The sequence below is a fragment of the Alosa alosa genome, chromosome 20 (assembly GCF_017589495.1).
Source record: "Alosa alosa isolate M-15738 ecotype Scorff River chromosome 20, AALO_Geno_1.1, whole genome shotgun sequence".
NCBI classification, from domain to species: Eukaryota; Metazoa; Chordata; class Actinopteri; order Clupeiformes; family Clupeidae; genus Alosa; species Alosa alosa.
Window position 1 is genome coordinate 23,436,815 of NC_063208.1, and position 15,000 is coordinate 23,451,814.

Sequence of the window (15,000 nt, forward strand, 5' to 3'; positions counted from 1 at the left end):
AATGACAAATAGGGAAATAACAACAGAAATAAAACCTAAAATCATGCCATTTGCTCAGAGGGCCTGTCTCTCTCACTCTGTCTGTCTCACCCTCTCAGAGGGCTAGTCTCTCTTACTCTGTCTGTCTCGCCCTCTCAAAGGGCCTGTCTCACTCACTCTGTCTGTCTCGCCCTCTCACTCATGCCGCCGCCTCATCAGCAGTCTCGCTCTGTGGCCAGTGTTCCCGCCACCACAATATTTGTATATGTGAGTGTAAAAACACATTGAGAGCTCTCTCTCACCCTCTATCTTTCAGCTCCTCTCCCTCTCACTCGTTTCCCCCATCACACCCCCACCCTGGTCTCTCTTCAAGTCAAGTCTTTTCCAAGTGAGTGGAGCCGCTGGCTGCTGGTGGAGAAAGGGGGGGTCTCGAAGGGCTGCCTAAGGTAAGCAAACGGGAGCCAGTCAGCCAAGGTGTACCCAGGGCCGAGTCCGCGGGGACGGGAGACAGACACGCATTCCTGTGGCCGTCCTCAAAGGCGAGGGAATTCCCCCGGAGCCACGAAATAACATACATGCGCACGCACCATCCCAGGAATGTTTTAATATGTGTCAAAAGAGCGAAAAAAAAGAGAGACACAACATATGTATGTGTGTGTGTTTAGCTCGCGGCAGGCATCTTTGAGAAGAGCGCCTTTGATTCTTCAGGCTATGCCCCTTTTGCTGCTGTGGTGGTGGTGGTGGTGGGGGGGCTTGCACCATGCAACGCTAACTTTAATTTACGGCCTTCTTCACTTAGTACCTTGAGGCATGATTATGATGTAGTAAATTATCGATAGCTTCCCATCACAACATCCACTGGAATTTCTAGGCAGAAAAATGCCCTGCTAATTGAGTTATTGATCATGATGCATAAGACTGGTAAGTGCTAATTTGTAAGTCATCACTGTCTGTCCTGCAGCCCTGAAACGTAATTACCGTACCGTAATTAACGTACACCCACTGAATGCTTTTGCTATTGGCAACTGTTGAAGAGTATGTGATTTACTCTTGACAAGCAATCAGTCGCCGATAGTTGAAACAAAGATTCTGTGTGGGTAACCAATAGAGAGTCATTGGTGTACTTAAGGACACTTTGCACAAAAGTGTCAACATTTTTTTTTTCCGTTTTGTATTTTGATAGTTTGATGGTTTCTCTGAGCTGAGTATGAGGCTAAAAATCTGTACACTGATGAACTGAAAGTCTTTTATTTGTTTATTGTGTGTAGGCTGACATAAGTGGCTGTGCTAATTGAGTGTAAATGCTAATTGCATGGCTGCTCCGGTGTATGGTATTCTGGTAAACAGAGCTGCATCTCCAAGTGTGAATCATGGTTGGAAACCCACAGTGCCTAAGTTAAAAGCAGTGCTGGCATGGGGACCTTTGCGTGAAAATAACTACACCACTTAAAAAAACAAAAAGGAAAATAAAAAAGTAATCAGATATATTCTTTCCCTAAACACAAACACACACACACACACACACACACACAACTTCCCCACCCCCTCTATGTGGGAACGGTACAAATGTGTTGATTGCATGTCTCCAGTTGAAGGAAGGCCTATGAGGACTATGGGCTCTGTTCCTTTCTCGTCTGTTATTCCAGAACTATTACACCACAATAGCCTCCACCAACTCCAGTCTTGAGATATAGATTTTGCTCTTTTCCCCCATTGGTCGTTACACCAATTACTTGACCATTGTCATGTTCGATTACCACCCTTGCCCTCCTGTGTCTCTTTCTCAGTTTGTCTTTGTGCTTCTCGCCCCTAACTTCTTTACACTAACTTTAATTCTCCTCCACTCAATCACTCCCTCTCTCAGTTCAATACATACTGAGATATAGCTTTTCTCCCTCTCTCTCTCTCTCTCTTTCTCTCTATCCCCTTGGTTGTGGTGACTGTGGTCCAACCCCATGTCTCCAGACATAAAGGGCAAGCATGTGAGCCCAGAGTCTGCAGCCTCTTCTCCTCCCCCCTCCTCTCCTCTCCTCTCCTCTCCTTTCCTCCCAGTGTGTGGTTTGAACCCCAGTCAAGATCCACCATCCTCCTTCCTCTCTCTTTCTCTCTAAAACACACACACATATATATACATATAAACTCACTCCCTCATACAAATACACTAACCTCTCTCTCTCTCTCTCTCTCTCTCTCACACACACACTCACACACACTCACATAAATGTATATATATATATATATATATATATATATATATATATATATATATATATATATATATATATATATATATATATATACACACACACAATAATATGCACATACACACAAACCTCTCTCTCTCCTCCACCTCCTCCTCTATCCCCCCTTCTGTGGGTTGAGCCACACTCAGGCCGCAGTCCGGTCGGCATGTTGCCGCGGAGACACGTAATCACTCAGTCCTGGCCGGGAGATTGGCTGCCTGACTGACTGACTGACAGACTGGCGGGCCAGCTGATGTTTACCAGGGCGCCCCGCTACATGCTTTACCCTACTGAGCCAACACACTGTGGCACTTATATACTCTCTCTCTCTCTCTCTCTCTCTCTCTCTCTCTGAAGGCTGCTTTTAGCTCACACTGAGGGTTCTAGTGACATTGCGTAGGTGGCATCCGAATGGCTCCCCACAGGAGCCCTCTGCACAGGGCTTCAACTGAGAGGTGGGCAGGAATCATCATGCCATTGCTGCTCACAATACAGTATATACATAGTTTGTATATACAGTTAAGAACAAAATTATTCATACCCCAAGCAAATATTGATTTAATGTTGACTTTCTCTTGGCCATTATGTTTGTTCTGCCTGAAAATGACACTGCCACATGGCTAAAGGTTGTAAGACAATGTGGTAGAAACATACCCTGGAAATCCAGAGTTCTCGCGAGAGCACAATGGAATTGTCTCTGCGAGACACTCTGGCAAAGAGCAATGTTGCACGTTACTTTTACCCCAACATTCCGGGAAACCAGCTAAACTGATGAAGACAGCGCTGCAACGTTGGAGGACAGTACACATTGGTCGTAGTCTTATCCGATTGCGTCGAAGTCCGAAATAATTCAGAGTAAACATGGTCTAGTGTTATCCAATTGCCTGCAGTGAGATTTTTAAATGCATGCTTGTTGCCGCCCCTCGAGTTGGGCCATCCAGGTTTTAAGGCAGGAATGATTTTTTGCCATCTGGCCTTGTGCTCACTTTTTTGACAGATTGAGGTCTGGACTCTGGCTGGGCCACTCTAAAATGTTGATACTGTTCTCTGTTAACCATTTCTTGCCTTGTTTGGTTTTATGTTTTGGATCATTGTGTGGTTTAATGGCCCAATGCTGCCTATTGGGGCAGGTCTCTCGGCAGACTGCCTGATCTTTTCCTCCAGAATCTTAATGTAGCCCCTTGTTTTAGTGTTACCTTTTACTTTGAGAAGGTCGCAAAGAATCGTTCCTGCCTCAAAACCCAGACTGCCACTAAAAAGGTGCTGATTATTTAAAAAGGGCATGAATAATTGTGGACATGCCATTTTTCATAAAAAATGTTAAAAAAGATGAAAACACTTATTTTTTTGTATTCTTTGTTTCTACCACAAACTTTAGCCACATGGCAGTGTCATATACACGTGTATTATTTGTTCTTGTAAACTACTGATACATACATTGCATCATGAACTGAGGCCTGACGTACCTTCGTGCTCCACAGCTTGACAGTCCAGTCAAAGGAGGAGGTGACAAAGAGGTGGGAGAAGTCAACGGTGCCCACAGCGCCATGGCAACTGATGCCTGTTACTGGACCCTGGTGGCCCTCAAACATCTCACAGATGCCAGCCTTACTGTGGAGGAGACGGGGCTAGGGTGAGATACTATACAGGACAGTATACAGTGTAGTGCATTCTCAAAATGTAGCTCATTTAGCTAGACTATTAAAGGCAGCTAATCAGAAATCAAAGAATAGAAAGTGAAAGAAAAAATGGAACCAACGATATCTCTTCCTCCAGCCTCAGCATGGAGCAATGAGCTGCACTTCTAAAAAGTCATCAAGGTGGTTGCATTCAGAAAGTATGTGAAAAGATGTATGAGTCTGTGTATATACATACGTATGCAAGCGAATGATGTGTGAGTGTGTGTATACATTGCATAGGTGTATGCATATGTCTGCATGTACCGTATTTTACGGACTATAAGTCACACTTTTTTTCTATAGCTGGTCTTGTGTGCAACATATATATATATTTATATATATGTTTTTTACCTCTTCATGAGATTCATGATTTTTTTGACTGGTGCTTATACTCCGTGAACTGTTAAGTGCATGTGTGTCTGCTGGTCTTGTGTTCTCTACAAACTCTGGAACTGATGCCCTTTACTGAGTCTCAGTCCTATGTATTTACCTCCACCTAGTGAGCGAGGCCTTCTTCTTTAATATGTCTTGCAGTGAAACATACAAATGTATGTCTTAATGGGTCATAGGTTGTGTGTGTGTGTGTGTGTGTGTGTGTGTGTGTGTGTGTGTGTGTGTGTGTGTGTGTGTGTGTGTGTCTCCACCTCCACCCATCCTACCTGCCATGTCTAGAGGCTGTGTAGACCGTTCCCTCCTCGCTTCCAACCACATAATTATTCACGTCTCCGGTGGGGAACGCCATCGCTGTCACAGCCACCGGTTTGGACTTGTTGTACACCAGCTCCATGCTCTCCTGCACGCGCACACACACACACACACACACACACACACACACACACACACACACACACACATTCACACATGCACTCTCACACACAGACACACACACACACACACACACACACAAACAAACACACACACACACACACACACACACACACACACATTTACACACACACATTCACACATGCACTCTCACACACAGACACACACACACAGACACACACACACACACACACACACACAAACACAAACACAAACAAACACACACACACACACACACCACAGCAAAAACAAGGTCTCTGAGTCTAGATTACTGGAGCAAGAACAGACAGCTCCGAGCCGCCCTCCACTTTCAACATTCTCTCTGATGAGATTCACCAGCATTTTAACATTCTTCTCTCAGCTTCTCTACACCACAGCTCTCAGAATAGACATTTGAGTCTTTTATCTGTGACTTATCTGTGGATAAATATGTCAAATGGGAATGAAATAAAGTGTAACTAGGTCACTGAAGTTGTTTGAACTGGAGAATTGCTAAAGTACATGACACCTCAGGCCACATAAGAAGAAAAAGTGTAAGGGAGTTAAGCCTGAATGATCACAGACTGTCAGTTTAGATCATGCTCCATTGAAGTAGTAATTTGTCACTCTGCAGCTCTACATGATACCCAACCTGCACAGGGGTCCAATCCTACTGACACAGAGTTGGGGAGCCTGGAGGTCAGATGTTAAGTAGAGCAGGGATTGGGGTGGTGGAGCTGGACAGGTGAGATGAGTGGCCTGAATGTGGAAGTGGGGAGGGCCAGGCGTGTTCCTCAAAAATATTATTGACGTAAACATTATTTCTTATTCTGTGAAAACTTAATAAGGTGAGGAGAGATGTTTCTTGACATTTTAAAAAATACATAAGAGGCTTGTTCTACTTCAGTATAACTAAATTAAAAAAATGTTGAAGCTCAATATCTCAGAACACAGAGAACTTCATTATTCCAAGGGGACAATTTGCTAAAACATATTTGCACTTAATGTTAGGACTGACACTGACAGAGCACCAGGGACCAAACAGCAATGTTTCATTTTTTATACATTTATAATAATGTATAATGTATTATTTATTATAATAATACAGATCTAGCCCATGATCTGGTTTTGGTTTCTCAACAGCCAATCAAACTGTACCTCTTTCAATCGTGTTCCTGAAGAGGCTGTGTTGATTGGCTAGGATTGTTAATGGCTTGGTCAAGGCTGTGTACGAACACTGGAGATTGTTCAGCGCAAACACTGAGTGGACAGCTGAGGCACCGCAAAAAGCGATTCACTGAGTTTGACCAAAAGTGCATGAGACTAGAATCACTGCATGCACAGTAATTAAGGAAGTATTAAAATAAATACTGTATCAAGATTTGCTTTAGCGCAGCAGAAACTGGGCCCCGCTGTCTTAATTAGCAGAGACCTCTCTGGTGTTCAAATGCCTTGTGCTGTATGTAAGTATATCTGTGTTTTTGGGAAACCCCCTGTAACTGATTAGCTATTGAGGACTGAAATTGAGTTCATTACTGTTGACTTCATTATTCATCTCTGAAGAGCTGGGTTTGCGGGCCAGGCTAGATAAAACACCCAAGTCCTCCCGAGCCCTCCATCTGGTCCTCATTCTGACTGATACATAGCAGTGATCAGTGATCAGAGACGGGGGGAAGTGGATTACTGTAACAGGGCTCTAAGTTCATGAGTGTGGGGACCCTGCTGAGGAGATGAGGGCCTCATTGCTGGAGCCGATGAAGTGGTAGAGACACAGAAAATGGTGGCCATGCTGCTATGGGTGGACAATGTGAAGAGGGTGGGGACACAGCTGGACTTGCCTGCGGCTGGGACAGCATGTCCAGGCTCCAGGAGCACATCTTGCCGTCGGTGGAGACGGTGATGAGGTTGTTGGCGTTCTGGGTGCCCACCACGTTCACACAGTAGACGGGGTGCTGGGAGGAAGGAACAGTGGGAGGCCTTTTCACTTCAGTTTGCTGAAATACACTACCGTTCAAAAGTTCTAAGAGTCACTTAGAAATGTCCTTGTTTTCATCATTAATGTTGTAAATGACAGAAATGAAATGAAATGGCTGATCTTTAATGCAATATCTACATGTAAGTATACAGATGTCCATTATCAGCAACCATTCATCCAATGGTCAAAGACACATTCTGTTTACTAATCTGATATTATTTTAAAGGGCTAACGGAGAAAACATTGGAGAACCCTTTTGCAATTATGTAAGCACATAATGTCATCTGAAAACTGCTGCCCTGATTAAAAAGACAATGCAACTGATCTCAGCTGGTATTCTGTCTATACTAAAGTGGAATGAACATTTCTAAGTGACCCCAAACTTTTGAACGGCAGTGTACATTTGATAAGAGTCCATATACCACCTTTGATCCAGAGTGGAATCTTAATGTCCATTTTAACGGTCAATAAGTCAAATATGGCCGCTGTAGCAGCAGTGCCTCTCTCCCTGTCTCTCCTCTCTCCCTGTCTCTCCCTCTCTCCCTGTCTCTCCTCTCTCCCTGCCTCTCCTCTCTTCCTGTCTCTCCTCTCTCCCTCTCTCCTCTCTCCCTGTCTCTCCTCTCTCCTCTCTCCTCTCTCCTCTCTCCCTGTCTCTCCTCTCTTCTCTCTCCCTCTCTCCTCTCTCCCTGTCTCTCCCTCTCTCCTCTCTCCCTCTCTCCCTGCCACTCCTCTCTTCCTCTCTCCCTGTCTCTCCCTCTCTCCTCTCTCCCTGTCTCTCTCACTCCCCCATCTGTCTGTCTGTATTCATATTTTCTTCTCTCTCTTTCACTTGCACACACAGATCTGTTTGACATGTTTTTTTTGTTTTTCTTTAGGCTATCTTCCACTACAGGTGGAAGATCTACATGGACCCGACATACACATTGCACCCCCCACTCACTGTTTATTAAATCTTTTTTTATCTTTATTTATTCATCTCTATATATAGTTGGTGATCCCTCTACACAGGATGAAATTGATCAACTAATGCCATTTCACTGTTTTACAATAGTATCTCTATATTATGTGACAAATAACAAACAAATAACATTTTAATAATATTTGCATAACTGGGTACAATTATGTGTGTGTGTGTGTGTGTGTGTGTGTGTGTATGTCTATCACTTTGTGTATGTTATACATAAGTGTGTGAAGTGTGTGTGTGTGTGTGTGTGTGTGTGTGTGTGTGTGTGTGTGTGTGTGTGTGTGTGTGTTGGATGCACACACATACCTACTCCCCTGCATGTCTTCCCCTGCTCTTTTCCTCAGAGACAATAGGCCGCCTGTGCGGTATGATGACCAGGGGGCTGAGTCGGCAGCACTTACTTACTAAAACTGGACGCCGGTCTCTGGACACCAGACCAATGCACTGGATGGGACGGGGTGAACGCGCGCGGGCCTGATTGCCAGCACATTGATTTGTTGTTTGCGGTTCACAAAGGCGTCTTTCAGCGCGTGGACGGCTCAGATGAGACGCCACTCTCATTACTGGGGGCACGGGAGTGGAAACAGTCAGCATGTATGGCATCCAGGGTCGTGTGTGTGTGTGTGTGTGTGTGTGTGTGTGTGTGTGTGTGTGTGTGTGTGTGTGTGTGTGTGTGTGTGTGTGTGTGTGTGAGTGGGGTGAGTGGGGGGACTGGGCAATGTTGGTTGAGGTATCTGTATGTAAGTATACATGAATACATGTAGGTGGGTATTTTGTAAGGGTGTATGTGTGTATTAAGGGTTATGTGTGTGTGTGTGTGTGTGTGTGTGTGTGTGTGTGTGTGTGTCTTACTGTGTTACTGTGCACAGGGGGGGCAAATCCTCTGGACCGGCGTCCTCCGGTGGCTCCGGTTGTCCCACAGGGCGATCTGACCAGAGTAGGTGCCCCCCACCACCAGGTTGGGATGGAACCGCGCAAAGCCTACCGACACCACTGGAGACTGGAGGGGCGAGAGAGAGAGAGAGAGAAAGAGTGTGAGAGAGAGTGAGCGAGGAAGAGAGAAAGGGAGAGAGAGAGTGTGAGAGAGAGGAAGACAGAGGGAGAAAGAAAGCGAGAGAAAGGGAGAGTGTGAGAAAGAGTGGGAAAGAGGGAGAGAGAGAGAGAGTGTTTTTTGTTTTGTTTTGTTTTGTTTTGTCCTGTCTTGGTTTTCCTATGCACGCAGTACAGACAATGGTCTTGTATGGTTGTGGCGTGCTGTGTGTGTGTGTGTGTGTGAAGTGTAACAATGTTTGTAATGTTTGTACATGTTTATATCATTTTGTATTTGTATTTTCTTTAATTATTATTATTCCTGTGAACAGCTTTGGCAATGCATCATATGGTTTGTCGTGCCAATAAAAAAGCATATTTGAATTTGAATTTGAATTTGGAGTGATATATTTTACAGACAGAAGGAAGGTGACAGACAAAGAGCAGCGACAGAGAAACAGACGGAAATAAAGTTTGCAGAAATAGAAGAAAGATAAAGTGATGTATGAATGGGGGAAGACAGAGAAATGGAGAAAGAACAGATGAACAGATGAGCAAGAGGCTCTGTGGTGCTGATGGGTCGAGGGTGTGTGTGTGTGTGTGTGTGTGTGTGTGTGTGTGTGTGTGTGTGATGGAGTGTGGAGAGACAATGCAGATGATTGTGGCTCCAGCAGTTTCATATTAGCCAATCATAAACAGCAGCCGGTGGAGCGAGACGTGTGGCCTCGTCTCCTCTTCTGCTGAGTGTGTGTGTGTGTGTGTGTGAGAGAGAGAGAGAGAGTGTGTGTGTGAGAGAGAGAGAGACAGTGAGAGAGAGTGTGAGTGTGTGTGTGTGAGAGAGAGACAGTGAGAGAGAGTGTGAGTGTGTGTGTGTGAGAGAGAGACAGTGAGAGAGTGTGAGTGTGTGTGTGTGTGTGAGAGAGGAGACAGTGAGAGAGCTCCTGAGGTTTCCTGTTTTTTGTTGATTGAGTTTCTGTTCCCCTTGAAGTGTTTTCTTCTTACTGAGCCCCTTTGTGTGTGAGTGTGTGTGTGTGAGCGTGTGTGTGTGTGTGTGAGCGCATTGAGTGCATATGGCTGTGTGCACAAATGTGTCTTTGAATATGTTTGTTTGTGTACTATCTGTGTGTGTGTGTGTGTGTGTGTGTGTGTGTGTGTGTGTGTGTGTGTGTGTGTGTGTGTGTGTGTGTGTGTGTGTGTGTTATCTGAGAGGGTGTGTGTGTGTTTGTGTGTGTGTGTGTGTGTGTGTGTGTGTGTGTGTGTGTGTGTGTTTTCCTGGGATGGAGGTTTTTCATCAGACAGTGGGAGAAGGCTGTGGTGCGTGCTGTGGAGACTCCTGGCTGATTAGTTGTGAGCGATCCCACACGGCCAGACGCCACTCTCTCTCTCACTCACTCACTATCACTCTCTCTCTCTCTCTTTGTCTTTGTCTCTCTCCCTCTCTCTCTCTCTTTGTCTCTCTCCCCCTCTCTCTCTCTCTCTCTCTCTCTCTCTCTCTCTCTCTCTCTCACATTACCCCTCTACTCCACTCTGCACCTCACCCCGACACTTGGAACAGAAAGAAACACTGTTTGCTTTGCTCTCCCGTGGCTACTGAACCAGAGCGAAAACTCTCTCCCCCCATCTACCTCTCTCTCTCTCCCCTCTCTTCATCATCCTCCCTCTCTCCCCTTTTCTCTCTCTCTCTCTCTATGTCCCCCTTTCTTTTCTCTTTCTCTCTGTCCCTCCCACAAAACCATCTGCAGCCGCCAAGCCATGCACCCCGAGTTCATTTTAAAGTGACTGGAAAACAAACCAGAGCAAAAGAAAACACGCTTCTCCTCTCCTCTCTTTTCTCTCTCTTCACTCTCCACGTCCCCTCCTCCCAAAAGAAAATATGGCTTCCAAAAAGGCCAGGGTGCAGGCTTTCAGATGTGAGGCGTTTTTTTTTTTTTTTTTCCCCCTTTTTTTCAAAATAAACCGAAGCTCCGGGGATAAAAATAAAGTCTGGTGGCGTTGGCGGTCCAGTGGGAAAGAGAAAAAAGTGGATTTATTTACGCACAGGACAAAGGCAAAATCTGGTTTAAGGTTCGAACGCATTAAGAGACAATGTTTGATGGTCAGAATCGGAGAATGTTTGGGAGTCAGGGATAGATTTGGACTGATTGCCTGACTTACTGAGGCTTTCTCGTGGACATGCCAACGGGGGAAGATATTATGGAATGAATGACACCAAACACATCGTATACATTAGCCATACGGGTTTCTATTCAACATTGCGGGTGGAATGTTTCAAAGTCAACAGTTTCTGGTTAATAAATCGATCGATATCTGAGAACATAGAGGTCATGGCTTACGGGTGATTCTCATATGTCTGTCTCTCCCTCCCTCTCTCTCTCTCTGCCTCTCTCCCTCTCTCTCTCCCTCTCTCTCTCAAAGAACCGACTGCCCAAATTTTTCCTGAAGTCTTTTTTCCTGCTGTCTTTTTTCAGAGGGCAGTCTGGCATTACTTCCTGTGTTACTGCTCCACTGTGAGTCTTTCATGTTAACTGAGAGACTGAGTGGACTGAAGACCATTTCAATCAGAGCCACATCACTGACCTCCTCACCTCTTTTCTCTACTTTATCTCTCTCTCTCTTCAGTTCTCTCTCCTCCCTCCTTCACCCTCATCACTCTCCTTCATCTCTCTTTCTTTGTCCCTCTCTCCTCCTTTTTCTTTCCCAACTGATGCTGTCTTTCTCTTGTTCCCTCTTTCTCTCCCCGCTCTCTCTCTCACACACTCTCTCCCCTTTCTCTCTCTCTTCATCGCTTTCTCTCTCCTTCCCTATTTCTCTCTCACACACTGTTCCCCCTCCTCTCTCTCCATCTCTCTCTTTCACCCTGCCTTCTCTCTCTTTGTCCATCTCTCTCTCTTCCTCATCTCTCTCTCCATCTCTCTCTGTCTTAACCCCTCCCCTCTCTCCATCTCTCCCTCACTCTCCATCTCTTTCTCTCACTCACTCTCTCCATCTCTCTCTCCCTCACTCTCTCCATTTCTCTTGCTCGATCTCTCTCTCTCTCTCTCTCTCTCTCTCTCTCTCTCTCTCTCTTTCCCTATCCATCAGTGACCCACTCCATAGACCTGTGCTTCATTAGCTCTAATGAGCGTGAGTCGTGGGTCACTGTGACCAGAGGCCAGTCCCTCCGCTACCCCAGCCCATTAATCAAGGCACTTAATGAACCCATCGTAACCCAAAACCCTCCCCTGCACCACAACCATACAGCTGATGCGCCACGCCAACAGCCTATCAGGTGGCGCGCACAAGCCTCTTCCTGCAGCGCGGGCCAATTAAAGCGCAGGGACCATCTCTTACCTCAATGCTTGGCAAGTGTTTTTATCAAAACAGCATGTTTATTAGTTGTACATACGTGTCGCTTTGGTGCCGCAGTTCAAACAGCTGTAGCGTAGGGATAGCAGTAAATTAGCAGGGCCACAGGGTCAACTTCATGGGTGGAAAATGCACACATGTAAAACTATGCGACCAAACGTAATCTGTCACTGTTGATCAGAACTTAGCTCATATTGTGAAACGCGAGAGAAACCACAACAGTGTGTGTAGTCAGGAGGGAATTGTGTTTCGGTGAGGTATTTCCAGTAGTCCGCTCTTTAAAACAGTAGATGCAGCCCGTGCAGTATATGAACGAGGGTCTTCCTTTTCAACAGGACTCATCGTGAAGGCCTTTTAATACAGTCTGATTTAAAGCCATCTGTGTGCTGCTGACATGTTTCCTATCATAAAACTGCATAAAATGTTGATCTCATTAACACAAACGCGAGGCAAATACTTAAAAATGTTGAGAACCTCAACGCTGACATAATGAATCGCAGACCCCTCCGCTCGAACATGTCATCTGAACTCCCGCTCTCCCTCTTCCTTTTCTCCCACTTCGTCTGAAGTCAGACGATGCAGACGTGCCAACCTTAAGACATTAAAGAGGAGGAGGACCGAGAAAAAAGACCAAGAAATCGGCCATATATTCACACCATATGTCCATGAAAAAAACAACACACTTCCCCTCTATCAGTTCCCCCATCTAAAGTGGGCCAATGCAGCCGGTCGTGTTTTCGGTAGTTGGAGACTGGGGAGCCCGCGCTCCGCACCACCCAGCTGCTACAACCCACCCCCGCCTTCACCGCCGCTACTGGGTTCGGCTCAATTTGTCCCGGTGGACCAGTTTGGTCGGGTTCTGCCAGAGGGGAAATTAGTCGACGCGAGGCGACGCACGGAGCCCGACTCCCGGGGCCTGCTTGTCATATTAGAGCGAGTGGTTGCCGACTGAGAGAGGCCATGCCTTTACATTTACTGCATGCGTTTGTTGGTAGCGCTTATAGTATTTACTACTGTTACTGAATCAACTCTATCTACTCCCCAACATTTTGAATTGGCCTTATTACACATGAACTAGTAGATTTGATTGATTAGGACATGTCTCAACAAAATACTCTCCATCCATCCATCCATCCATCCATCCATCGATAGAGCCATGCTCTCATCCATCATTCATTCATTTATTCTGCCAATTATTTAGTTCTGCCACTTGCATTCGTATTTGCATTATTTGTCCCAACATGTGACACTGCCTCTTCCATCTGACTACTCTCAGCCAGCGGTCGGCTCTCATCAGTCAACTCCTAAAATCCCCGGTGTGCAGCCCAGCTCGGCGAGCGAGCATAAGATGATGTCTGACAGGTTGACAGGTTCAGCGAAAATACCATTTAGAGACAATTTTCTGCTCTGGGAGTCTGAAAGCAAGAAATAACGGCATTACTGATAAAGAAATACCTTCTCAAAAGTTCCCTCACCTCTGTGCGTGTGTGTGTGTGTGTCTGTATGTGTGTGTGTGTGTGTGTGTGTGTGTGTGTGTGTGTGTGTGTGTGTGTGTGTGTATGTTTATGTGTGTATGTGTGTGTGTGTGTGTGTGTGTGTTTATGTGTACAGTATAAGTGTGTGTGTGTATGTTTGTGTGTGTGTGTCTGTGTATGTCTAGTCCCTGAGTTTTAATAGCATCGGAGGGCTGCTAAGTGCTGGTGGCAGACAGCATTATATTAATAGGAAGTGTTCTGTTTGGAGTACTACACAGGGGCTGAACTATGATGAGAGACGGCACAGAGCGGTGGATTAGAAGGGAGAAACACACAAGCGCCTTCGTCACCTCACCCTTACCCCCTCCACCCACCTCTCCCTCCATCACTTCACCACTTCACCCGACAATCTTTCCTCCTCTTTTTCTGAGTAAAAAAAACAAGAAAAGAAAAGAAAAAGAAAAGGGGCGACAAAGTTGAAGCCATTTGGTATGGAAGGAGGGAGTGCGTTACAGACAGCGTACACAGGAGAGTTCCAAAGAACACCCCCACAGCTACCACCACCCCCAGCCCCTCCAAGCACCCCCACCCCCACCCCCACCCCCGCCCCGACACAATCATATGGTTTTCAGCACCACTTATCAGGACCAGATGTACTCTGCTGTCCTCCGCTGGCATCCCTTTCTATCTCCCTCCCTCACTTACTCACTCTCTCAATCTCTGTCTCTCTCTCTCTCACTCTCTTCTTCTCTTTTTTATAACGACGCCCTGTGGATTTTGTCACTTTGCGGTTCTTGGCACGGCTTGTGTAATACCATATCTCCGTTTCAGAAAATAAAAAAAAGGGAAAAGAATGCCAAAAATACAAGCAGTCATTCTTTCAGCAAATCTTTTTTCTCTTTCTCTCCTTCTTCACCCCTCTCTCTCTCTCTCTCTCTCTCTCTCTCTCTTTCACTCCCTCTTTCACTACCTTGGCCCAGCCAAAAATAATCTTAATGTACATGACATTCTCCTATCTATACTATCTGAACTGGGAATTTCTGGAAAAGCTCTTGATTGGTTTGAATCTCACCTTAAAGGGCGTTCTTTCAACGTGTCTTGGCAGGGACAGGTATCTAAGTCTCATGACCTCACCACAGGTGTGCCTCAGGGATCAGTATTAGGACCCTTGCTTTTCTCTATTTACACCACTTCCTTAGGTGATACCATTCGCTCCCATGGATTTGACTATCACTGTTATGCAGACGACACTCAACTTTACCTGTCTTTCCCACCTGATGACTCTAGTGTTTCCCACCGGATTTCTGCATGCCTTAAGGATATTTCAGCCTGGATGAAAGATCGGCACCTTCAAGAATCTCTCAAAAAAAACAGAGTTTTTGGTGTTTCCAACTAAAACAGCTATTCCTCAACAGATTAACATCCAGCTTGACTCAACTTCACTGACCCCAACTAGATCGGCATATAAAACTTTGTAATTGATGACCGAAATTCTCTGAGCATATAG

At 45.6% G+C, this 15,000-nt stretch overlaps 1 protein-coding gene across 1 annotated transcript in view; it reads right to left on the minus strand.

Annotated features, from left to right (window-relative positions):
• Positions 1 to 15,000, minus strand: part of LOC125284873 (cytoplasmic dynein 1 intermediate chain 1) — a 75,041-nt gene that overhangs the window by 13,987 nt on the left and 46,054 nt on the right. Inside the window, 5 exon segments of the mRNA XM_048229014.1 lie at positions 3,689 to 3,833; positions 4,561 to 4,694; positions 6,544 to 6,657; positions 8,181 to 8,182; positions 8,497 to 8,644. Of these exon segments, the coding sequence (XP_048084971.1) occupies positions 3,689 to 3,833; positions 4,561 to 4,694; positions 6,544 to 6,657; positions 8,181 to 8,182; positions 8,497 to 8,644 (543 nt within the window).